Raw genomic sequence first — 26,460 nt, forward strand, 5'->3', positions numbered from 1 at the left:
ACTGACTTTTATTTTGGGGGAAGTGACAACAAGTGAAGTTCAGCCTGCTGTAATTTTTCATATCTTTTTCAAGTTAGAAAGACTGAGCCTTCAAAATGACAGCTTCTGTTATTGTCAAATATACATGGAGCATGTTTGTACATTTTTGCTCTCTTTGCTGTTTTAATACAGTCTTCAACACATTTGTCATGACTTGTAATGGCTATCAGACAAACAAAGTGGATGTTTTTGTCATGTGAACAGACTCTGTGAATGTTTTTTAGCAGCACAATGAGATCAAGGATCGTTGAAACCCTCATCAATGCATAGAGGTTGGCTTGTTAAATGCAGTTCAGACCCCAGAGCTATTTTAGCCAGACCTGCCATGGAGAAACAACAGTTGGAGTGAATTCAGAAGGAGCAGTTGTAAGATCAAAATATTTTATGGTTTTTCTGCAGGCTAGGAGGAGCAGAAGAAACATGCACAATGACACCACACGCAAACTGAAGGAGCAGCGTCTCATATTCTGCCTCAGGGGCCTATAGCCCAATGACCTAAATATGGAATTCAACAGTTTTAAAATCTCCCCATCCCTCTGCCTCATCCATGACCAACCGTCCCTCTCATCCCCGCCTTCCTGGCCTGACACAACCTGTCAATCTTCTCTCTGACCTATCCACCCCACCCTCTCACCTCACTGACTAATCCTTACCACTCCCTACCTGCACTTACCTATCACCATCCCAATTAGCTTCCCCAGCCCTACCCCTCATGTCTCCATTTCGGAGTTGCCTTCCTCATCCCCATTTCTGAAGAAGGATCCCGACCCAACAAATCAACCTTCCTGCTCCATCTGATGCTGCCTGGCCTGCTGTATTCCTCCAGCTCCACACTGTTTTATCTTCAATCCTGTTCCTTCTTACCAGTAAATGTTGTCCAGGCTTCACCTCCTTGTGACAACACCCATCTCGCAGCAGCCACTTCCTATCAAACAAAATTCCGCCCACCCCGCTGCCAACGCGACTCACTAGATAAGGATTGACTCTCTTGTGCTGACCAGGAATAAGGTCCTAAAATAAACAGGCCATTCTCATACTCACAGGTTCTAACCTGGCCCTTAGCTATTTTAATCCTTATTACCAAGCTATTGCTTCATTCCGTATGCACTAGTGTGGGTGCTAAAACATGTGTACTCCAACAAGTCTGACAAACAATCATTGCACTGTAACGACAGCAACTGTCAACAGAAGTCTGGATGTTATTTAGCTTACCATAACACAGCATAGCCAATATTTATCTTGCAGTGCACACTTAATGGCTAACAGATTGTTTTATTTGTTTTAAATCAACCAGTTACATAATTTTTTAATGTAATTATGCTCTACTCTGTTTTGTAATCAAAAGCATTCCATTAAAATCCCTTTAGAAATGTGTTCTGCCGAATGGAAATCCTGTAAAAAGTGTTAAATATCTGAACAATCAACCTCCCACACTTTGCAAGTTGCTTTTCCCTTTTGCTTTTCATCTTACCCACACTGTGTATTCTGGTCTTTTGGTACCAGTTTGATCATCATTAAAAAGATGAAAACAATCTCCAACACTGATCAGCACAAATGTATGAATCTGTCAACGTTTATGAACTCTTCCTGTTTAAGCAGTGATAACAAGACCTTTAGAATATTGATCACTTTCCATAAAGGTTCTGGCATCTGATCCTGTCGCTAACATCAATTACAGACAGGACAAAACCAAAATCAAGTATCAAAGGGTGACATGACAAAATAGCCACCAAAGATTGATTGACTCCAGAGAGTTTAAAGCTGTGCACTGAGAAGCTGAGAGTCATCAGAGACATCATGTACACCTGGATGCTCATCTGTGCTCTGGCTATTCTGTCAGCAGCAGGCCAATTGAAAGCTCTTCCAGCTTTCCCCGAGAACTCCAGGATACAAGAAGGTACGTGTAATGCTTCCAGCTCCATGACTGTGGAAGGTAACTTTTGCATGCACAGTGGGTTTTTTTTGTCTGCTGTTAGTTACATCAGTTTTATCCTATTGATTCATGTTCACAAGCAACTGGACCAAAGGACACCAGCGTCTGGCAAAGAGATGAGCTGCATCCAATGTTTGTAGGTTGAATGGGTGGGCAGGTCCTGGAAATGGCAGATATTGAACACACTTTTCCAATGTCATCTATTCAAAAGTTACAAATTGTGTGTACTTCTTTTGAGCAACAAGTGCCAGGTAATGTCAGGACAGAAATTAAAGCTGGGTACTGGAAACTGTACTTTAATAAGAAGAGAGACTTATGTAACGAATGGAATAAACTAGCATGAGATCAAGGTTAAAATATGCATCTTATAAGGCAAGCAATATCAAAGTAGCTTTCCTTTCCCCAATAATAGTCAGTGACATACTCCAACATATACCCAAAATAAAACAGGAAGCCATCATGCATTTGCCAACTCTATGAAAAAACTTGAAAATTGGCCTTAATCCCTTAATCTTTCAAGTATGTATTTAATTCTCTTTATAAGGTTACAGTTGAATCTGCTCTTCATCCCTGTATTAATGTATTACAGACTACACTTACCCTCTGCATTAAAAACATCCCTTCATTTTCCCCTCTGGTTGATTTACCAATGACCTTAAATCATGTTCACTGGTTGAGCCACCCATGGAATCAATTCCTCCCTATGTCCTTTCTTCAAGCCCCTCAAAATTTTGAACATCTTTTTGATCTCTCTTTAACCTTCTCTGCTTTTGAGAACAACAACTTTAGTTTCTTGGCAGATCTGAAGTCCATCTTTTTTGGAGCCATTCTAAAAATTTGCTTTATCCTCAAATGTTTTGTTTGAGAGTCACAAGGATTATTTTTGAGACATGCAGACATACACAACGTCTTCTCATAGAATTTTTACAGTGTGAAAGTGGGCTATTTGGCTCATTGAGTCCTTACCAACCCTGCAAAGAGCATCCCAACCAGACCCGCACCACCGCTCCCCTCCCCTGCCACCCTATCCCTGTAACGCCGTATTTCCCATGGCTAATCCACCAAGCCTGCATGTCCCTGGACACTACAGGGCAATTTAGCGTGGCTAATCCACCAAGCCTACGCATAGTTGGACTGTGGGAGGAAACTGGAGCATTTGCAGGAAACCCACGCAAACACAGGGAGAATGTGTGAACTCTGTACAGACAGTCGCCCAGCAGTGGGATGGAACATGGCACTGTGAGGCAGAAGTGCTAATCAACTAAGAGACGGTGTTGCCAACCAACACCCCCCCTTTCAATCTATTACCTGCCTCCACTATATATAACTCAGTAGACAATATGCATGGCTCTGTTGCACAAGAATTAACTATGTAGACAAACATATTTCTTATGCCTGCAAATCTTTTTTTTTCTTGGAGGTATTCAATTTTTCAAAATATCTTTCTCATTGATGTTACCTATACATAGGGGCACAGTTAGTTAAGTTGGTTGGATGTTTGGTTTGCGATGCAGCATGATACCCACTATGACAGGTTTACTTCCTGCAATGACTGAGGTCAACATGAAGGTCCCACTTTCTCAATCTCACTGGAGACATGGTGACCTCGAGGCTACACCAGAATCAGTCATTTCTTTCTAATGAGAAAGCAGCCCCATGATTCAGTAGGGCTATGATGACCTCTACTTTTACTTACACTTCCTGTTCCATAAGGCACTAAACAATATCCACCACTTCTAATGACAGTCTTCAGTCGATATACTTCTGTGTAAGAGACATATTCTATAATAAGCCTGTTCATTTATTTTCTGACTGATTTGGCTGCTAGCTTTATTCCTCCAACTACAACTCTACCTTTTAGTTTATTTAATGTATTAACAGAATCAGCAAATATCCACATGTAAGGTACTGAGATGATGTGCACTGACCATTGTACAGACCACAATTAGAAATTTACTGAGCAGTCCCAAACTTGCTTAATATTTGACATTTAATGTAAAAGTCTTCAAAAGATTAATACGTTTAACATGTGACTGATATTCTATTCGAGCTAAGCAACTCAGTGTAATAAGTAAACCGAACTGGAGCACAACTGATAAATTTTAATGGTTGCATGTTTCCATACATTTCAGATTGTGTTTTCCTCTTAATTAATATTCGTGTATGAATAGATGTGATGGTTAAGCAGATTTCGTTGTTTTATTCTTGCATCTTACCTTTTTAATTAAACTGTTCGACCTGACATGCTGCTCCATTGGCCAGCTTCAGGTAGGTCGAGGGATTTGTTTTGTACTAAGTGCTGAGCTAGCTGAGATACCACCTTTCAGATCGGACTTTAAATGGAAACCCCATCTAACTCTTAAATTAGATGCATGTTATGTCCTGGCACAAATAAGAAGCACACAGAATAGATCTCCCCAATGCCCAAGTCAATACCAACCCCTTAACTAACATTGTTGTAACAGATAATTTAGTGTTGTAATTTTACACGGGACCCTGCTGTTTGTAAATTGGTTGCTTTGTTTATCTATCTCATAACAAAGCATATACTTTAAAAGTAGCTCCTAGTTTGGGAAATAATTGGATATGTTGATGTTATGAAAAACTTATTGTAAATGTGAGTTCTTTCAATTGCAGTAAAGGAGTATTATACTTAATCATGCAAAATTGTTATGTATTGACATTTAATTTGCCCTTTAAAGCCACAGAAACACCCATAATGTCATCCTCAATTAATCAACTTCAGATTAATTGAGGTTGTAGTCCCTTATTGTCTTAGACACTTCTTGATTCCTGAAATCATTTGAAGTATTTTTTTGTTGATGCAAAAGTATCTGTGAATTTGAAAATGAATGACTATCTGAGATTGCAGTGCATACAATCAACAGATATCACCTCAATTATCTGAGAATAACTGATGCTGACATGAGGCACTTGATGTGAAGAGGTACTTGAGTGGAGCAACATAAATCTATGTCCAAGATCTGACGGCTTTAACTCATTAAAAAAAAGGAAATGTCTTCTTGGCATTTACTATTTTCTCTCACTGTATTTTGGTGAGGCAGTTTGAAAATGAGCTCAAATCAATTACTTTGCTGATTACTTTCCCCTTGGCTATTCTATCACAAAGACAGTAGATAGAATTTTAGAATCCTGCTGGAGGCAGATGGTGTCAGAATTTCCTGGCACATGCAGACTGGTCTCTGGACTATTTTTAGGTAAATATGCGGGAGACAACTAGCCATTTGCACATGGGAGGGATAGCTAACTGAGGCCATTAAGGGTCTTGGTAAGGACCAGCTCAAACCCTTGACTGAAATTTTCCAGTCAGCAAGGGGTCCTCCAGTGGTGACCAAAACACAGCCTAAGAGAGGACAAGACCTGCTAGCACTACACTGGGAGGCTCACAGTTAGAATATAATCCTCAGTGTCGTTTGGTCTGAAAGGTCCACACCGACTCTCTGAAGAACACCCCACCCAAACTCTCACTCCTACCCTATCACCGCACTTCCCATGGCCAATTCACCTAACCTGCACATCTTTGGACAATGGGAGGAAGCCAGAGCACCTGAAGGAAACCCACACAGGCACAGTGAGAACGTGCAATCTCCACACAGATGGTCACCTGAGACTGGGATGGAACCCAGGTCCCTGCTGCTGTGAGGCAGCAAGTGCTAACTGCTGAGTCACTGTGCTGCCCATTTCTGAAGAGCTTTAAACCACTCTCATTACCCAACTTCACTGCCGCAAAAGGCCACAATGGTGACAGCAGACTGACATATAAAGGAGCTATCACTCAATTTTAGTGGATTTTTGAGCTGTGACCATTTTTTAATTTCAAAAGTATAGACAGAGCACCACCATCTTGAAGAGCACTCTCTCTCTCTTACCTGTATTGACAGGCTGCATGTTTTGCACAGCTGGAAGGCCTCTTAGTGGCCATCTAGAAAGACAACCCATCGTACTTATTTAAATGGCAAACTAACCAAAAAATTACATTTGTTGTGTCACTATACTAACTAGTATTGTAACATGGTTGTAAGTATGAATCAGGACATTCAAAGGCTAATGAATGGCTGTGAGCTATACCAAAGATATCAGACCCAGTAATCGAGGAGACCTTGACATCCATACGTGTTCATTTTCATCTTAAATGAATGTAGCAACAGAACTATTTACAGTTTGCAGGGAAGATTACGTTCCTGTGATGAGTTACTTCTCCAAATTTATCATGCTTCGACAATTTAGTAACGTGTGACCGTTGCTGACATGACATTTAGTATTTTTTAGTTTATTTAGTATTCTGGAATGGATGGTGCCTGACAAACGATTTCAAGAGATGTATTAAGAGGAGAGTGATCCATAGCATATCATCATCCCACTATATAGCATATCACCATCGAGTGGACTCGATGGGCCGAATGGCCTTACTTCCACTCCTATGTCCTATGTCTTATGGTCTTATCCTAACTCAAATGGTTTAGCGAAATGTATGGTGTATTGCATCAAATCAATGATGATGAAGTGTTGCACAAAAAGCAGGATTTTCACATCGCAGTGTTGTATTTTTGTACAACACCAGTGGAGAGAGGGGTAGCCATCTGCTGCATAACTTATGCGCAGGAGGAATGTGCAAAGGGATTTAATCAGTAATGAATTGTCTAATCATTCAGAGACACACTGCCTTCTTCTTCAAAGACAGAGGAGAATTAAAGAGATTCACAACAAGTGGGCATTTATATAACTGTCTAAACTATGCAGTGGTCAGACAGCATGAGCTAAAAATACCAAATCCAAATACTTAGATACCAGCAAGGGTTTCTAAAATGTGCAGCCAGCCCAGGTGACAAGAAGTGTTTTCTCATCATGGGGCTACATTTGAAATGAGCAGAGATCAGATCAGAACAATAAACAACAGACCTATTGTACAGGATGCACAATGCATACAGTGAATGAGGAAGAACACTCTGATGATGATGAGTGTGCAGTGATGTTGAGTGACTGTCCCCCCACAGCAAACCTACCAACTTATCAAACAAGATCAACAGAGGAAACCACAAACCATTCCGGACAGGTATGTAATTGCCAGATCAGGATGGGTGATGAAATGTGAAAGGTATTTCATTAAAGTTTGTATAAATGTAGACACATAGAACTTAGGAGCAGGATGAGGCCATTTGGCCTGCTCCGGCATTCTTCACGATCGTGGCCAATCGACCAACTCAACAGCCTAATCCTGCTTTCTCCCTATAACTTTTATCACATTCACCCCAAGTGCTACATCTATTCAGTATAATTACTGAATTGACAACATGTGCCTATTTACAACCATATATACCTCTTTGATATATTTTTATCTTTGGAAAAACAGAGATGCTATTTATGTCTCATGGTAAGTATGTCACTACACCTTTAAGAGATACGCTTTTGATTCAATGACTGTATCAAAAAATGTGACCTGAAGGTGTAAAGTTCTCATTTGCCATTTTACTGGGGATCACTTGAAACATGACATAATACAAGAATATTGCTGCTTTGTGCGATATTATAATTTCATGTTAGCATAAAAGCTGAAAGTGCCTGAAGAATTTAATGTCTGTATGTATTAGGTAGCTGTTGGATTCTTCAATTCAACAACACCCATGCCTCTTTTCTTATATTATGAGGAGTAGCCATAAACTATTACCGCATGAAGTGGACTACCTGGAGTTAAAACCCACATGAAACGTACAATGTGTAAATGGACAATGTTTTGTTCATGGTTTTCCTTTCCTTCCCCAAATATATTATGAAAATTTAGCTTTTAAGAACTTGCAGTTTTTCAACAAGTAACTTTCTACAAGTGAGTGGGAGGCATGAGGTCATAGAGAGACTTGAATACAACTAACTGCAGCTATTAGATATCAAAATCAATTTAAAATTGGCTGTTTTAATTTGTGTGCTTTGATGACGAAAGTCAGTAACATCTAGTTCCTTCACTCTCCAACTGAGTTGACTGACATTCTTCAGTCGCACCATCAAACAAAGCAAATTAACAGATTTAAGTGTATTCTCTCCTGATGAAAAGAATTGGGTTTTCCTATGAAATGTTAACAGACTGGCATTTGGGTCGAGTATCAAGTCTCAGTTTAAAAGACTGGCAACTGATTTTGCAGAAAATAGAATTGCAATCTGCAAACATGATGCAGTTCATACAATCGACAGCTGCTCATTTTATTTTGCTTTGATATTCAACAGAATTTGACCCCAAAATGACTGAGGGTGCAGTTGGATTCTTGTCAAATAGAGCCAACCTCTATTCTGTGATTCCAAAACAAGAGGAGACTGATCTGGGAGGAGCTGGTCTACGGGAAGGTAAGAAATGCCTCTTTCCTAATTAACTGCTATCTTATTGGGACATTCCCTTTCAACGTCATTGAAATAGTTGCTTTTTCTTTTGAAAATTACTCTTGCAGAAATAGGCCATGGTGTTTACATTGGCTATAAACCAGCAAAGAAAACAAAGACCGACATGACTCATCTGACCCTCTGCATGTTTTTGTAAAGTTGTGATTTATTTTCATGAATAAATCACTTTTGTTTAACAAAGCCTCTTCCAAATAAAATCCCCACCTGCATTATTGCTGGGAATGACCTGCACTATACAGTTGACTGCCATAATTTCAGGAATACTGATGATAAACATTGCTTCAATAATACTGAAGTAATATATTGCTTTAACCATTTACAGATACTGTAAAGCCACTTGGAGATAATGCCAAACTGGTAAGTGTTAAGATGAACTCAGTATAATTATGGAATTTTTTGTTTCATTCCTTCTCACTCTGTTATCTTCCTGATCAATGACCAGACAATGCATGTTCAACCCATTGATTAAAAACTCACATTTCACGTTCTTCCATCTTGTGTGTCCGTATTTTTGAAAACTTACCCAAACAAACAACCCTTTAAGCTTTCTGTATGTCTCCAATAATTCTGACCTCTTGCACAACCCCTATTTTCATTGCTGTGAAACTGGCGGCTATATATACAGCTGTCTTGGATTTGAACTCTGACAGTCTCCTCTCAATCTCTCACCATACCCTCTCTCCTCTTTTAAATCCAACATCTTAAAACCAACTCTCAGCTTTTGGTCACCTGTTGTAACTTTTAAATATGTGAACTATCATCAGATTTGATCTGATAATGAAGCAAAGAGGGATCCCCTGGTCTCCACTGGTTTAACAAAATAACCATCATGCTGCTTATAGAATGACCAATAGATGGTGCTATAACATAACTCCACTCATAACACATGCTCAACTTGAAGATCTGTTTAATCCTTAATTTATGGCATATGAACAGCCTTAGTGTAAATCTCCAGAAAGGTCAGAAGTTGAATTCAGATCGGTTTGGATTCAGAATGTATTTTTAAAAAGTGTGAATTAAAAGAGCACGTGGTCAAACCACGCCCCCCCAACCATGCAATGTTGGGTGGCATTTTAGCACATTATTAGGAAGCACTGCTCTTTCAGACTTGCTCTCATTTGTAGTATGCCATCTTGAATGAAGGCCCTGTTTGCCATCTCCAGCGGGCATTATCAGATCCTGCAACACTGGTTTGAAGGAGAGCTTAAATCATAGAATCCTTACAGTGTGGAAGCAGGCCCTTCAGCCCAACAAGCCCACACTCACCCTCCAAGCATCCCAACCAAATGCATCCCCCTATAGCCTACCTAATCTACGCATCCCAAACACCACAGGTAATTTAGTATGGCCAATATACCAAGCGTGTTTAGACTGTGGGAGGAAACTGGAGTGCCTGAAGGACACAGGGAGAATGTGCAAACTGCACACAGTCACCCAAGGGTGGAATTGAACCCAGCTCCCTGGCACCTTGAGGTAGTAGCTCTAACCACTGAGCCACTGTGCCACCCCAATTGATTCTTTCCAGTTCTTTTCAGTGTCCTGTCTAATATTCATTCTTGAACCAACACTAAAATTGCATTGTTCAGTCATTACCCTATTGCCTTTTATAGAACTGTTTAGTGTGCAAATTGGCTGCTGCATTTCCAAGTTTGCAACAGCAGCTACATTTCAACAAAATACTGTAATGGGCTGTTAAATACATCCTGAGCTTGTGTTGAAAGGTGCATAAACATATCTTAATTTTTTTTAAATTTCAAGTTTGGTTACTCAATTCTCTTTCCTTGCATCCATTTGGTACATTAGTAGGCATTTAGTTATTATTATATAATCAAAAGATATTGGAGACTCTTAACTATCTGTCAAGGATTTACAGCCTTCCTAATCAGTGGCTGATTCATTTATTGGTTAGTATTTAAACTGGGTAGTTCACATTCATGCTTCTCCGCTGGATGAAGTGGGTTTAAGCTGTCCTTCAGGACTTCAATATATAATGCAAGCTGATGCTTCAGTGCACTGTTTGCAGAGGTGAGGATGGTGCTGAATTTTTAATGAGATATTGTGCATAAGTTGGCTGTTGTAACATCACTAAATATCAACAGTGCTTACACTTTAAAAGTAACTTCATACGAGGAATGTTTTGGGGGAAAATTTGAGTAGATGTTCTTGCTTTTTTCGCCTTACGTTGTCACACATCAATGCTGGCACACTCAGAAGGAATTGTCGAGAACACCACAAAGATAAAATGGCTTAATGTGAGACTCATACCAAATGTGCCAGTGGAACACTTCATCATTTTGGCAGGCATGTCCAAACACTCCGTATGTATTATAATTCTTTACGTGACTGACAATATGTTCTGTTGTTATTTTTGCTGCACATGTCCCATGTAGATCGACAATATGATGATGCTACTGTGGAAGCTTACTTCTACTCAAAATCTTCAACAGAGCAGATTCTCAAAGCCTGCTCAGGCTGCCCTGAAATCCAGTAAGAGAGGTGAGGCTCTGAACAATCAGAAACAGATTCTCAAATTCCTGCCTCAGAAAAACTTCACCATTCATGGAATTCATGGGAAATTAAGCTCACTGTTTATTTGTTTAATCATTCTCCAGCGAACCCATTGCTTCAGCCTTGATGACCTCAGCTTCTTCCTTCATGCTCCCCCAGCATCTCTGCATTTTCCATTTCTGATCTCTTGTGCATGTCTGATTTTCTTCACTCCAATATAGGTGCTTGGCTTCAGCTATCGAGGTGCTAATCTCTGGAGTTTCCTTCTTAAAGCTCAACACCTCTCTACCTTCCTCCCCCTTTGCAGCACTTTATAAAACCTGTCTCTTTAGCCAGGCTTTTGATCAACTGCTCTGATATTAGGTCTTATCTGTATCAAATGTTGATGATAATCTTTTCTGGATTTTACATTATATGTGTAAATTATTGTTAGCCAGAGATTGTTAATTACCTCGGTGTTCAATGACATTGTTTAGCATCTGTCATTTTGATCATTCATCTTGTGGCATGTTATGAAAAGGATATGGAGAAGCTGCAACAACATAGTATGGAGCTTGCAGAATCCAGCAGGCCAGGCAGCATCAGAGGAGCAGGGAAGTTGACGTTTCGGGTCAGGACCCTTCTTCTGACCGAAATGTCAGTTTTCTTGCTCCTCTGATGCTGCCTGGCCTGCTGTGTTCTGCAAGCTCCACACTGTGTTATCTCTGACTTCAGCATCAGCAGTCCTTGCTATCTGTATCTATGGAGAAGTTGCAGAAGGTTTGCAAGGATGGGATCAGCACTAAAACTTTGTAATGGTGAGGGAACACCGAATGGGCTGGGACACTTTCCTCTAGAAAACAGAAGACTCAGGGGTGATTTGCAAGACATCTTGAAAATTATGTGCAGTGTTTAATAAGGTAGACATTTGGCCAAATCCCTCCAAATCTGTCCTATTCACGCACTTATCTAAACGCCCTTAAAAGGTTGTGACTGTACCGACAACCTCTGGCAGTTCATTCCACGCAAGAACCACTCTCTGTATAAAAACGTAGCACCTCATGTCTCTTTTAAAACTTTCTCAACTCACCATCAAGAGATGCCTCCTAGTTTTTGAACACCCCAGTCTAGGGAAAAGGCCTTTGTCATTCACCTCATCTATGCTTCTCACGATATTATAAACCATTATAAGGTCACCCCCTCCACCTTCTACATTCTAGTGGAAAAGTCCCAGCCTTTTTAAACTATTTTTAATTCTCAAACTCTTCAGTCCCAGCAATATCCCAGTAAATATTTTCACTGGACCCCTCCAAATGTAATAATGCCGTCTCTATAGTCAGGAAGCTAGACGAATTCATGAGGGAGATAAGATTGGAAGGTTGCATTGTGACTAGCTGAAGTAGAGTAGGAGGAAGCTGGAGTGCAGTGTGAACACTGACTTCAACCAGTCGGGCTGAATGCCTGTTTCTTAGTTGTAAATTATTTGTGATATTGTGTAATTGGCTCCAATGATGATAACCCAAAGCTGTTGGAAGATAATGTGGTGTGGAATGAAAGAGACATATGGTTGCACTGCATAAATTATCTTAGCAGAAGGAGAAAGTACAAACCAGTCATTTTTAGTCAAAAAAGTAGTAAAGATTTTCAAAATGATGTTGAAGTCTTCAAGTTAAATCTATTCAAATCTAGAAATGAATTCAGTGATGAAATGGCTCTCATCGGATTTAAATTCTAAAAAAGACAATTTTATGGCAGCATTTGTGTTTTAGATTTTCTTTGATAACATTAGGATTTGTGGATAAACAAACATTAAATGTAAATTCAACTGATCAAAATTAACTGGCTCATAGGGCTTAATGCCCCACTCCTGTTTCTATGTTCCAAAGTCAAAGTCACTTTGAGTAATCAGCAATTGTTATGCCTTTGTTGTCTTCTTTCTCCCTCAGCCTGTTTCTGGAAATATTGTGTTACTGACTGATTGATCTTGTCAACACCATAACAACATTCAACTGCTTGGCAGTCAGCTCTACAAAATGCCAAAGCCAAACTTTCAGTAAAACTTCTATCAAACAGGCCCTGCCTTATCCAATGAGAGGCTGCAGCCCAGAGGATGTGTAAATACTTCTGTAATTAAACATTTATGAACGCACTGTGAATAAATGATACTTTTGTACTGAATTAAGTTCTGTTGTTTCCCTGTGAATTGGAGAGGGCCCGTTACCCAAAGATTGCATCGTTGTGAGATGTTTGTCAAGCTCATCATCTACAGAATCAATGAAACAGTCTCAAATAAAATATAAGTAGCAATTAAGGATTGGCATTTAGTTTCCGTGATTTGTTTGATTCATGTTATGTGGATAGCTGAAGAGAGATTGGATGCTATAAAGAGTTGATGCAGTGTGGTTTTGAATATAATCCTGACAAAGGGAATTAAAGCTTCATCTACAGGAAATGAATTTGCACTTTGTTAGCACAGGCCATTGTGAAAATGGCTCAGCAACATCAGATTAGTTTTGTATTCAGTAGCATTAGAATAATAACCTCAATCTGAAACCCCCAAGGGATTATTGGTGTGGGTGATGGAAGGGTGGCACTAATGCATGGTGGTATGAAGTTTGAAGCATTGTCACAAGGGAGTAAAGGAGCTGGGAATACTAGCCTCTGGGTACATCATTTAACAATGTGCTGTCACCAAGATTAACATTCTTTGATTCAATCAGCAGAAGGATTCCCAGAAAACATTAAATGAAAGGGAAATACTTTGATCGGGCTTTGTTGCTCAGCCTATGGTTATTTCCCATTCTGTTCTTTCTGATATCACCAAAGAGTCTTGTTGATCTGAAAATAAAATGCATTATTTCTCCTTATTTTGGTCAGCAAAAACCCTACACACATCTTAACACTCAGACACAGGGATAAATTCAATCCCCGCAGACTCAGGGCACCAGATTTTATACATCGCCTACTTGAAAATATACTCAAATATTTTAGCTTCGATATTCACTGAGTTAAAAAATATTAAATTCAAAAGGAAGTAAGGATGCAGTTGAGCAGGAGATACATTAATGCACATCAATTAAGAATATCAAAAACATATAAATATATCAACCACATTAGAAAGAAAAGAACAATGTAATTCTTTAATATACAGCAAGATAGTTTCAGGCTCTTATTAAAGGATATGCTACATGACAATACGATTTTTCCACATTTGCACAATATTATCACAACATGATATATGTTTATGGTTCTTTAACACTAACAGAGGAACAATCTTTGCTTGGGATACATTCATCTCATTTCTAAGTTTAAAAAATCAGGATTATGTGACATGTTAATCTAAAGTACATTTATTTTTACAGGGCATCAAAATTTTGCATCTTTATCAACTATTTGCAGCTCTCTATATTAGCAATTCAATGTCAAACAAAATGCCTTCGGAAATTACAGAAAATGTCACTAACACAAATTAAAAACAGACGTTTTCGATGTTACGAGTTAGAAATTGCAGTTTCACTTTTCTTTTGCTCAGCTGGTTTTGTTTGGTGGATTACTTTGAGTGGGGGCTCAGTTAGAGCAGGCAGTACCTGTCAGGTTTGGTGTCGATTAATTGCTGCCAAGTTGCTCTCTGTCTCACATATGTAAATTTGATTTAGACATAGAGAGATGGCCTATCTGTAGAGTTGAGTTAGAGTACCATACAATGTCGTATCACAGTGATTGAATGCTCCATAATGTTCTGTAGAGATTTGGGCTTCATAATGAACTTTGAAGTTTGTTTATCATTGTGCTTTTGCTAGTCCTTGGTTTTCCGTGGGCCCAATTAACCTCATATTTTCCATGCCAGAACAGATGAGAAGAATTTTTTTATTTAAAATGTCACCAACCGGTGCTGATTCTCTTTCCAACAATGCCATTACCTTTGAGTACTAAGAACTAGCAAGATGCACTTTTAAGATACACTTCAACATACAACAAACAGCCACCGTGATTGCATGTATTTTGAGTTTTTGTTTAAAAGTAAAATTTATTGCAACCAGTCCTCAATAGCATTGTTTGTGGATTAACTATGTTGAACTCATTGTTAACTAAATTTTATTTATAAGCTGTCAGTAATGCAGTTGATTTGGGATTCAGTCCCCCAGCAGAGAACAACAACCTACATTTATGTAGCATATTTATGACACTAAAACATTTGAAATCACCAAAAAGGAGTGATCTCAATAAAAACATTTTTGACATTGATACATTGAGGGAGAAATCAGGAAAATACATGTAAAGCTTGTTCGAACAGGCAAGTTTTTTAGAGTACATTAAAAGAAGAGTGAGACATAGAGGCTTGCAGAGGTTTAGGCCAAATATTCCAGAGCTTCAAAACAAGACAGTTAAAAGTATGGCCACCACTTGTTGAGTGATTTATGTGTGGGCCAGAATTGGAGAAGTACAGAGATCTCAGGGAGTTGTAGCACTGGAGGAACCTACACACTTAGACAGGACCAAGTTCACGGAAAGATTTCAAGGTAAAAATGGAAAGTTGCTAGAACAGGTTCACACACCTGGAGATGGAGTAGAAAAGCTGGAGGAGGAATGTTCTTAAAAGATATCTTCATGGGACATGGGCATCGCTGGCCAGGCCAGCATTCATTATCTAATTGCTGTAGACTAACTCAAGATGCTGTTAGAAAGGGAGTTCCACCATTTGGACTCAGTGAAACTAAATGAATGGTGATATAATTTTTTACACAGTTGCTGGAAAAATTCAGCAGGTATCTCAGCATCTGTGAAGGGGAAAAGAGAGTTAACGTTTTGGGCCTGGTGACCCTTCCTCAGAACTGAGCTTTTCCAGCAACTTTGTTTTTGTTCCTGATTTACAGCATACACAATTCTTTCGGTTTTTATATAATTTTGTTAAGCCAGGACGATGAGGGACTTGGAGGGGAACTTGCAGGTGGTGGTGTTCCTGTGTATCTGCTGCTTTTGTCCTTTCAGACAATAACATATGTTGGCTTTAGAAGGTACTGTCCAAGGAGTCTTAGTGTATTTCAGCAATGCATCTTATAAATAGTACACACTGCTGCTACTGCGCATTGGTGGTGAAGGGAATGAATATTTGTGGATGTAGTGCCAAACAAGCAGGCTGCTTTGTCCTGGCTGATGTCAAGTTTTTTTCAGTGTTATTGGAGCTGCACTCATCCAGGCAAGTAGGGAGCATTCCAACACAATCTGACTTGTGCCTTGTAGATGGTGGACAGGCTTTTGGGAGTCAGGAGGTGAGTGAATTGCTGGAAGATCCCTAGCCTCTGTCCTGCTTTAACAGCCACTGTATTTATATGATGGGTCTGGTTGAGTTTCTGGTCAATGGTAGCCTCAAGGAAGTTGATACTGGGGGATTCAGTCACGCTAATACCGTTGAACATCAAAGGGCAATGATCTTGTTTGAGATGATCAATGCCTCGTACTTATGTGAGATAAATGTTACTTATCATTGTCAACCTAAACCTGAATATTATCCAGGTCTTTCTGCATTTGGACATGGACTGCTTCCACGTAAGAAGAGTTTAAAATAATTCTGAAAATTGTGCAAATATCAGCTAACATCCCAACCTCTGATTGTATGATGGAGAGAAGGTCATTGATAGAGCAACTGAAGATAATTGGTCAAGGTTGTGGTTAAATTGGGGCAGCACGGTGGCTCAGTGGTTACAACCACTGCCTCATAGCACCAGGGACCCGGGTTTGATTCTACCCTTGGGCGACTGTCTGTGTAGAGTTTCCACGTTCTCCCTGTGTCTGTGTGGGTTTCGTCCGGGTGCTCCGGTTTCCTCCCATACTCCAAAGATGTGCAGGCTAGGTGGATTGGTTTTGCTAAGTCGCCCGTAGCGTTCAGGGATGTGTAGACTAGGTGGGTTACAGAGGGATGGGTCTGGGTGGGATGCTCTGAGGCTTGTTGTGGACTTGTTGGGGCAAAGGGCCTGTTTCCACACTGAGGGGATTCTACGATAAATGAGGAGACATTTTGGTACATTACTGAGCTTCAGCTCCATCTGAAGCAATTATGAACAGGACCATTCTTGAAGTATTTTAACAAGACAGTTAGCCATCTATGGACTTTTAACAGTGAATCAGGCAAGGTGCTGTTTTCTAAACACAGGGAGATTTTATTGGGTAGTACATATGTCTTGCATTGTTGCCCAAAGGGAATTCTCTACCTTTTAGACCTCAAAATCCAAATACCTGAAAGCAGATAGAGTTTAAATGCTGCATGTTGAGGAAACTTGCAGGCTGGAAAGTGCCTATGATATTTAGGCTCAAGGCTGATGACTATCTTTATTTCTCTGTTTTATTTTTAAGACCGTTTTGTATCTGTGCAAAGTGAGTTTAACATGTCACTTTGAAGTGCAAGACTGCAATAGTTGGACGTTTCATTACTATTGAGCCCCCACTGAATAATAGAATAGGAGTGGTAGCAGTGAAGAGCATTAAAGCAATTGAACAGGTGTCTCACTAGAACAGCATTGAGAACAAATAGGGCTGATACAGATTTCCCTATCACTTGTCTGTTTAACAAATAATGTTGTGGATGTTTGAGCAATTACATTGGAACTCTTGCGCGAGTCAATTTCTCTTCATTGCAGGTTTTTAGCAATATCAGCATAGGCTCGTTCAATTTCTTCATTGGTTGGACAAGTATGGCTAAACTCATTTCGTTTATATGCATTGTTCAGATAATGCCAGAGAGCATACATTTCTGCAGGAATCTCAAAATTACGAAACTTCTTTGCAGCCACCTGCCGAAAAGTACAGACAGACAAGTGCATTATTTTGACATTGAAAACAATAAACGGAAACACTGAGAGGCATGTCAATTACATTGCGAACTTTAATATGGTGTGAAGTTTCAAAGTCTCAAAACAGTTAGTTGCTCAACAGTACTGATCAGCAAAATTTAATCCACAAAGGCATACAAAAAAATTGCAAGCCCAATTTTAGTTTAGCATGTTTGGGTTAGACACTCAATTTAAGCCGCCATCAAGATTTTACACACTTTTGTTGGGCTATTCAGCAGGTTTCGGGAGCTAATAGCCACCATCAGCAGAAGTTAAACTAAATTAAAACTTCTGTGCTTCATCAATTGGATTGAATATGACTTTTAATCTCAGTATTCATTGAGTACTTTAAGTATTTGTTGGCAAATTTCTTATGGTGTTGCTTATGGCAAACCAAATCATCTCTTATTTAGAATGAGAGAATGTCAGGTCTGCTAGACTCAAAGACCACCCACCACACCCTCACAGTGCAAAACCATTCATGATTCCAGCAGCTCCTGAGGCTGAGTCAATAATCACAGTCAAGAGGAGATTACCTCAATGCAATAATCTAGCTGTGTACATCGGTATGGGTGCATGTTAGACAACTTTTGAACTTGTTGTGACAAGGTGCAAACAATATGACTAGCTACCTTTCACTCAGAGGTCTGCTTCACTGGCTTACAAATTCGTACTCCTGCAGCAGGATGAACTCCTTTGGAATGGGAACTTGTTTTACAAGGAAATGGTCCTGAAAGGCTCAGTTTTGGAGATTGCATTAATCTGACATTATCCCCAATGCAAGCCAATAAGACAAAATAGAACGCCTCAGAATTTCTTGCGGTGCCGACCTGTATCCACAGGTCTCCTCCTAGTATTACTAATAATGTTTATCTTACTAACATAACTTGTACTTAAATGCTATAATGCAAAAGAAAATGGTGAAGAGAGGAACCTCTTCTTGTCAAAACTCACTAGTGGTTGTTTCTCTATCACAGGAAATCAAATAGGCCTTTAGATCCAATCAGGCAATGAGGAATGGGAGCAGAATCCTTCTATCCACAAATACCAAATAGTGGTCAGTGGTATGTATCATTGCTTCTTACCACATGGTGCAAAATCTACTGGACTCAGGGGAAGAGCTTTTCCAATGATAAAGTGCATTTACAGCTTTGAAGCCTGGATTCCTTTTGGAATTACCCACATAGACGGTCAGAAGCCACCCAAACGTGAACAAAGAAACAATCTGCAGGAACTTCAAGTAAGATCAACAAGGGAGAAACAGAGCTCCAGGGTAAAGCCTTTGCTTAAGACCTGCTTTTAAACTGTATGCTCCAGCTAACAAAGTCAAGTATGCTAGGTGCCTTGATAACTTTATCTACTTGTCCCCCAACCTTAAGAGACTGATGCATGTGTGCACCTAGGTGCCTCTGACAGTTGATCCTCCCCAGGATCTTATCATTCAGCAATATATTCTCTTGCTTTGTTGCCTTGCCCATGAGCATCACTTTACACTTATCTAGATTGAATTCCATTTGCCAGTGATCAGTCCATCTGACCAGCCAGTCTAGATCCTCTTGTAAGCAAAGGCTATCTTCCTAAATACTTACTACCCCACCAGTTTTTGCATCATTCACAAACTTACTGATCGACCTTCCTATATTCAAGTCTACGTTCAAATGGCAGATCAGAAAGTTCTCAGAATACCAGCCATAAGCTGACCGTTGGAATGGGACCAAGCTATCCTCATGACCTTTTAGAAAATTGCAGGTGTAGTGGACAGCGAAGAAGGTTACCTCAGAGTACAACAGGGTCTTGATCAGATGGGCCAATGGGCCGAGGAGTGGCAGATGGAGTTTAGTTTAGATATATATGAGGTGTTACATTTTGGAAAGGCAAATCAGGGCAGGACTTATACACATAATGGTAAGGTCCTGGGGGGCGTTGCTGAACAAAGAGACCTTGGAGTGCAGGTTCATAGTTCCTTAAAAGTAGAGCCGCAGGTAGACAGGAGAGTGAAGAAGGTGTTTGCTATGCTTGCATTTATTAGTCATTGTGCATTGAGTATAGGAGTTGGCGATTCATATGGGGGGCTGTACAGGACATTTGGTTACCTCACTATTGAAATACTGTGTGCAATTCTGATTCCCCCCTATAAGAAGGATGTTGTGAAGGGGGTTCGGAAAAAAATTACAAAGATGATGCCAGGGTTGAAGGTATTGAGCTATAGGGAGATGTTGAAAGCCTGGGGCTATTTTCCCTGGAGCATTAGAGGCTAAGGGGTGACCTTGTAGAGGTTTGTAAAATCATGAGGGGCATGGATAGGGTAAATACTGAAGGTCTTTTCCCTCGGGTGGAGGAGTCCAAAACTAGAGGGCATAGGTATAAGGTGAGGGGGAAGGATATAAGCGGGAACTAAGGGGTAACTTTTTTATGCAGAGGCTGGTCCATGCATGGAACGAGCTACCAGAGGAAGTGGTAGAGTCTGAGACAACTACAACATTTAAATGGGGTCTGGATGGGTATATGAATAGGGAAGGTTTAGAGATATGGGCCAAATGCTGGCAAATAGGACTAGAGTTATTTAGGATATTTGGTTGGCATGGACATGTTGGATTGAAGTGTCTGTTTCCATGCTGTACATCTTTATGACTCTATTATATAGGGCCTCCTTCACCTCTCCGACTAACTGCAGCGTTTGATAAAATTTCTTGTCAATTATACCTTGATGATGTGCAGCTTCGGTAGTAGATTGCAGTCCGCTAGTGTCAGCTCATTTCCATCTAGGTACTTGCGCTTGGAAACAAGGATCGTCTCTGAACTATTGGCATCGATCTCATCAGGAAGGGGTTCTTTCAGGTAGTCATCCAGCCTTTTCAGCTCCTTCAGCAGGGCCTTTTCAAATTCTGGAGTAAATCAGGGAGAGCATCATTAGCCCCGTCAGTAGCTGAGTTATGGACCTGGTTGTTATTGTCAAGGTTAAACCACGTTAATAATGAACATCGGCTGATACATTTACAAGCTGATCATCATGTTGCACAATTCAGATTAACCAAATGTGGTTCCAGCTTCTGAAAAGCAAGTGACAGTCAGAAAATAGCAACTGCAATATCTCATCATTACTTGTATAAGGTTTATTTGCTAATGAAAAGAATCTGAGTTCAACTTGCAGGGTGTTTGACAATGGATGTGCCCCGAGTTTTGAAATCTGTTGACATCTGCTTTGAAATTTTGAGATATTTTGATTTCTGCAAACATATCTTGTGCGGTATTTACCCTGTTTGTAAACTTAAGGATGTATGAGGATATGCATAGTCTTCAAAAGTCCATTAACTAAATTAATATTAAATATCCAAAAGGAAAGGGAAGTGAGTTTGTGTATATAAGTCTTAGAAATGTTTGTGTATATATGTCTTAGAAATGTTTATGTATATATGTCTTAGAAATGCTCTGCTTCACACCTGAACAAATTCATTTTGAGCAGCAATACATAACATGAATTAACTTTACTTTCTCAGTTATTTCATATTCATTTCGAAGTAATTGTACCTTATACATTGAACAGAAAAAGCTATTTTTGCTAAATGCTGCCCCTGCATTTGTATATCTTGTTTGTTTCATTGAAATAGGAGAAAGGATATTGGGCAGATTCTTACGGAGGCCCGAACAATATGGACTATGGCGTGAAATCTGAGTGAATTGTGAAAACTTGGGCAAGGGTTCTCTCGATGTTGCGAGCAACTTATTGCATTTTCAAAGAGAGTTACGGGAGTCGAATGAGATTCTTGTTATGTGGTGCCAAGATTCCTATTAAGATGGCTTGTGGTCAAAGTAAATCTTGTCCCATTATTATGTAATGCTAATATCTGACTACCCACCGCAAAGAAAATAGACATCAACAATTCCTGATACGAAGGGTGGGTATACTGGTGTCTGCAGCTCACTGTTTACTTATCCAGATTGCTGCTTCAGACAGCTGGCACCAGTATCTCAGGGCACATCTGACAGGCAGGGGCCACAAACTCTACCTGTCCACAAACGTGGACATTTGACACATGCCAGCCTTCCTGAATCACGATGGCCAACATTTCCTGTGATTTTTCTTCCACTGCGTGCACCTCCGAAATCTGTCTGCAGCAGCAGCAGCTTCCGGCAGAAGCTTGTGTGTGGGAATGCCGATCATTGCATGCATGGAAGGTGCCAATGGCCATGCAGCTTAGAGGGAATGTTGACTACAGTATAGTTCTGATCCACTTCCATTATGCTTCTGCATTGCCATGCTGGGACTCAGGATGTGTTGGCAACCATTATCACAATGTAAACCCAGGACAGATACTCAGCTAATGGGCTGGACTAGGCTGCACCCAAAAGCTGCTCCCTTGCTCTCTTTGCAGTCACTCATTTTGAGCCTTCCTGGATGCTCAGAGCAACTCTACCCATGCCTGCCTTGCCTTGCCCTGCTCTTTTGTGGAATGCCACATTTTTGAAAAGATAGAAGAGTGTTCCTCTAAATCCTTGGGGATTTTGGGGCACACCCATCTACCATTTCAGAAATAAGCAATCCTGACTTCAGATGGAAGGGAGAGAAGTCAGAGTAAGGGTTTATCTCTCCCCTTGATAGTAATAAAGGATTAAATACTTGAGGAGTTTTAAACTGAAAGGTCTTACGAATGAGATCTTTTTCTTTACATTTAATTGGATTTGATCTATGTACTGTCATGTGTAGTTTGTTACAAAATACAATGAGAAGTGTTGTCTCGTGTTGCCATTCTCCACCGCTATCTTAAAACACAGAAATTAAAAGCCGTAGAATATAAAGGAAGAAAAATGAAGAAATAAAGAAAAAATGTTCAGCTTTACAGTCCTTCTTGTTAAGTGCGCTGCCACGGGCCATGGGAGCCTCACGGCCAGACACAAGTCCACTTTGCCATACCTCTTTGGTGCCACCTCCCCACTAAAAATCCCCACTGGACTTCACCAAAGCCACTGATACCGCCAGGAACCACACTGGGCCCAAACTTGGCTCCACCACTGCCACGAGTCTGCTTAGGGCCTACCTTGACAAGGCAGCTGCTGCTGGCGCCAACGCCGTCAGGTCTCGTGCTGGGCCCACACTCGCCACCGCTTCCAAAGGGCGCAGACGCCGCTGGGAACCCAGACTCACCTCTGCCGTGAGCCAACGCCAGGACTGCCTTGCCAATGCAGAAACCGGTGGGAATCCAAATTCACCACTGCCGCTTCCATGAGTCTGCGCTGCTAGGTCCACTCGCTGACTGCCTCCTGTCTGTAGTGGACTCACTTGGCAACACCATGATCGAGCTCTTCAACAAGAGGCAGGTAAGTTAAAAGAGGAGAAAAAAGGAGAAAACGAGAAAAGAGAGAAAGAAAAGAAAAGCAATGAAAAGAGGAGCCATTGAGCCCCGCACTCAGGAGGCCTACTTCGCCGATCTTACATTAGATAAAAACACTTGAGCAAGTTGACTGAATTCTTTGAAGAAAAGGTAGAAAGAATAGACAAAGGTAATGCTGATCGAATATACTTCAATTCTGAAAAGGTTTCTGTTAAAGATATAGGATAGAAGATTCTAGCATGTGGAGATAGAGCAAGAGGCAGCGGAGATGAGGAAGGTGGAGAAGGTAAGAAGGGGAGTAGATGGAGGCACAATGCCAACATTCTTCACAGCCAGTGGAAGGCTGAGGAGTCCGCTTCTTACGCTGCCTTTCAACAAGTGAATTCATGTCTCAGTAGGCATTGCGCCAGCTCTTTCATTTATAGGCCAATAATTTTCATAGTTATTAGATGTTCCTGAAGAAATATCAGGTGAAGACCTCAAGCAGTCGTGGTCTGGACTGTTTCCTGTGGAACTACAATTGTTGTAATCTTCATCTGCCCACTTTCTTCATGGACGTGATGGCAGCTTCACAACAGTAAGATCTCCGTTTCTTTGTGCTACTCCGATATGGGATTCACTTTAGTCATAGTGAATTCACTAGGCATTCTTAGAACTGTATTTTATTTTATGCCAACATTTCTCCTGAGGTTTAGCCTTTCTTTGGTAGATTGGCACGAAGGATGTAAGGTCAGAGGGTGGGGTAGGGAGCATGAGGAAGCATTCGTTACAAGTACTTTTGTATTGAAATTAGAAAGAGCCATAGAAATAAACGGGGAAGGTCATGAGTTCGCTAGTTGGCAGTAAGCTGGCGTAGGGTGTATCAGGGGCTATGTAGATACATGGGGGATTGATGGCATAACTTGCAACGAAGGGCACATGGCCACTGGCTTCAGCGGGCAGACTTGGTTTAACATTGGAAGTATGGGGGGCAACGGAGGTATGAGTATGATCTTAGGTTGGTATCAGTTGGAATGGCTGGGAAATAGTGAGTTGATAGGGAGTATAGGGTTTGTGTGAGGAGGGTCAGAGAGCCTAATGTTTAACAACCGATATCCACAATCATATGCTTCCTCCATCACACATACTCTGTAGCATGAGTGTGTACTAACTGCATGATGCACTGCAGAAATTTACCAAAGATCCTCAGGCAGCACCTTCCAAACTCATGACCACTTCCAGTCTAGAAGGATAAGGTCAGAGACACATGGGGACACTACCACCTGCAAGTTCCCCTCCAAGGCACTCACCATCCTGACTTGGAAATATATTGCCATTTCTTCACTGTCACTAGGTACAACTCCTGGAATTCTGTCCCAAATGGCATTGTGGGTCAACCTACAGCATATGGGCTGCAATGATTCAAGAAAGCAGCTCACCACCATCTTCTCAAGGGCAACTAGAGAAAGGCAATAAATATTGGACTGCCAGCAATGCCCACACCCACCAGTGAATTAAAAGAAAACAGCCAAACTGGGACAAAAATCCAGAGAACAGAAGAGAGCCTTTTAAACAGCTTGCCATAACATGTAGTCCAATTGCCCGCCTTCAGTCTGCATCTGTGAGTGTTGGCTCCAGTCTCAGTATACCTCAACATCAGCAGGGTGGAGAAACCCACCACTAATGACACTTTTATCTGAGGCAGATGTGGCAGGGTGATTAATATCCCAACTTTGCATGTTTGCCTCAGATTTTAAATGGAATACATTTTTGTATACATTTATACACATTAATTACACTCTATTTGGCCTTGGGTAACAAAACACAGTCTCCAAACAATTAAAATAATCCTTGAGGGCTTGGCTTAATCCAAAATAAATGAAGTCCCTTGCCATACAGTCTGTGAACATTGCTGATGGCAGGGTTTACAACAAAATCATTATGGTGGCAGAACTTACTTGCGTTGGCATCTTTCCTTGCATTCTTGATGTATGCTGAAAATTTGGCAAAGAGGTCACTGCCCGCAGCATAAGATTCTGGCTGTTGTGGAGTCAGATGCGGGTATCTGATGGCAAGAAGATAACATGAATGCTCTTTTGTGTATGTACAATTTCACATGAAACATTCAGACCAGAGTTTATTAGACAATGTTACAGTTCAAAAGGATATATTCAATTTCAAACCTAAGATTTAACGTCCAATTTCAATTTTTCCATTCATCCGAGAATCAAATCCACAAACATTTGCAATTACTGATTTAGAAATTATGAAAATACATCTGCCCACTCTCCTTCACACATTGCAGAATGACTCAATCCCACCACCCGCCCTCCTGAGTTTATCATTGGATCTTTTCCTCCTCGCCCCAAACGAGAATTTCAGCTAAAGTGCCCTCATCTTGACCTGGTCTCTACTTTTAAATAATCCTAGGGGCTGGGCCACAAAAATAAAGTGCATCCCTCTGTCTTCTCACTACAGTGGAGCTAGCTCCAGGAAAGAACAGATGAAAAGTGTCAGTATAGGTTGTGACAGCAATGGGAAGGTCACCATAACAACTGGAGAAAGAAAGGACCTGACTGTGACCCTTCATCCCTCTCTCTCTCGTCTTCCTCACACCAAACATTGTTTCATATCTCAAAGAATTATTGGTCTGTAACTTTGTACAATCTAATTGAATTGGTGATTCTGAACAAAACATCACATAGAAACAAGTTTAACAAAGGATTTGACATTGGGCATAACCCTACTTGTTAACAGGTTTCTATCTCATGGACTGCCTATACCCTATTACCTATGCATGCACATCTAGAAGAAAGTGCTGTCAGATCACGTCAGATCCAGGCACTTTAATGGACACCAATGGGCCTTATTCCTGACTGAGGACCCAGGGATAGAACATCTCTCTGCATAGAATTACTGGCCAATCAGGTGTCATGCAGGATGGGGTTCACAGGGGGTCAGAGCAAGCCTCTCCCTGATTCCTGTGCAGACCCTTGATCACGCAGAAATGACTGAGGCACCTCTGTATCGTCCTCCACCAAACAAATGGCAGGCAGCCTGCCTAACCAGCTCTTGGCCCTCTTGGTTAAAAGGTAATAACCTTTGTGGGAATAGGCTCTTAAGTGATGCTAATTTGATCTGTCAGGGATCTGAAGTAGAGATGCGGAAGGAAGTTGTGTCTTCCTCTGTGGTACTTACTTGAGAAGGCATTGGCTATCTGCTTTGATAATGACCCACTTGATTTCCTGGGTTCCTCCTTCCTCACCTCCTGTGGGCCTGGAAGACTTAACCCACTACCTCTGTTTCTCTTTCCACAAATGCTGCCAGACTTGTATGACTAAGTTTAGATTTCCAGCATTGGCCATTAATTTGAAATAATTGTGAATTACCAGTATTATCATTCACATATCATTTATAGAACACCTAAGCAGAAAACTCCTGTTCTACAAACCAATTC

General features: G+C 40.7%; 2 protein-coding genes across 5 annotated transcripts in view; one reads left to right on the plus strand and one right to left on the minus strand.

The window, feature by feature from the left end:
* The first annotated feature begins 1,827 nt into the window (after positions 1-1,827).
* On the plus strand, positions 1,828-13,084 carry urp1 (urotensin-related peptide 1). Its single transcript, XM_048544028.1, has 5 exons — positions 1,828-1,936; positions 8,210-8,326; positions 8,703-8,737; positions 10,771-10,876; positions 12,814-13,084. The coding sequence occupies exons 1-5, from the start codon at positions 1,837-1,839 to the stop codon at positions 12,843-12,845; spliced, it is 390 nt and encodes a 129-aa protein (XP_048399985.1). The 5' UTR covers positions 1,828-1,836; the 3' UTR covers positions 12,846-13,084.
* Positions 13,085-13,993: 909 nt separating this feature from the next.
* The window catches only part of clic2 (chloride intracellular channel 2), a 35,875-nt gene continuing 23,408 nt past the window's right edge, over positions 13,994-26,460 (minus strand). For all 4 annotated transcript variants that reach the window (XM_048544955.2, XM_048544957.2, XM_048544958.2 and 1 more), the window contains 3 exons: positions 24,962-25,068; positions 20,398-20,579; positions 13,994-17,655 (listed from right to left, as the gene is read on the minus strand). In XM_048544955.2, coding sequence (XP_048400912.2) covers positions 17,494-17,655; positions 20,398-20,579; positions 24,962-25,068 — 451 coding nt within the window. In that variant the 3' untranslated portion in view covers positions 13,994-17,493. The remainder of the gene's footprint in view (positions 17,656-20,397; positions 20,580-24,961; positions 25,069-26,460) is intronic.

Source organism: Stegostoma tigrinum, chromosome 15 (assembly GCF_030684315.1).
Source record: "Stegostoma tigrinum isolate sSteTig4 chromosome 15, sSteTig4.hap1, whole genome shotgun sequence".
In the NCBI taxonomy this organism is placed as follows: domain Eukaryota; kingdom Metazoa; phylum Chordata; class Chondrichthyes; order Orectolobiformes; family Stegostomatidae; genus Stegostoma; species Stegostoma tigrinum.

What these genes read in the sequence shown, in the direction of transcription:
- urp1 (XM_048544028.1), top strand. Translation starts at nt 1,837, where the DNA reads ATGTACACCTGGATGCTCATCTGTGCTCTGGCTATTCTGTCAGCAGCA. An exon ending in GAACTCCAGGATACAAGAAG is followed by an intron (nt 1,937 to 8,209) that starts GTACGTGTAATG and finishes GATATTCAACAG; the next exon opens with AATTTGACCCCAAAATGACT. An exon ending in CCTGAAATCCAGTAAGAGAG is followed by an intron (nt 10,877 to 12,813) that starts GTGAGGCTCTGA and finishes TTTCTCCCTCAG; the next exon opens with CCTGTTTCTGGAAATATTGT.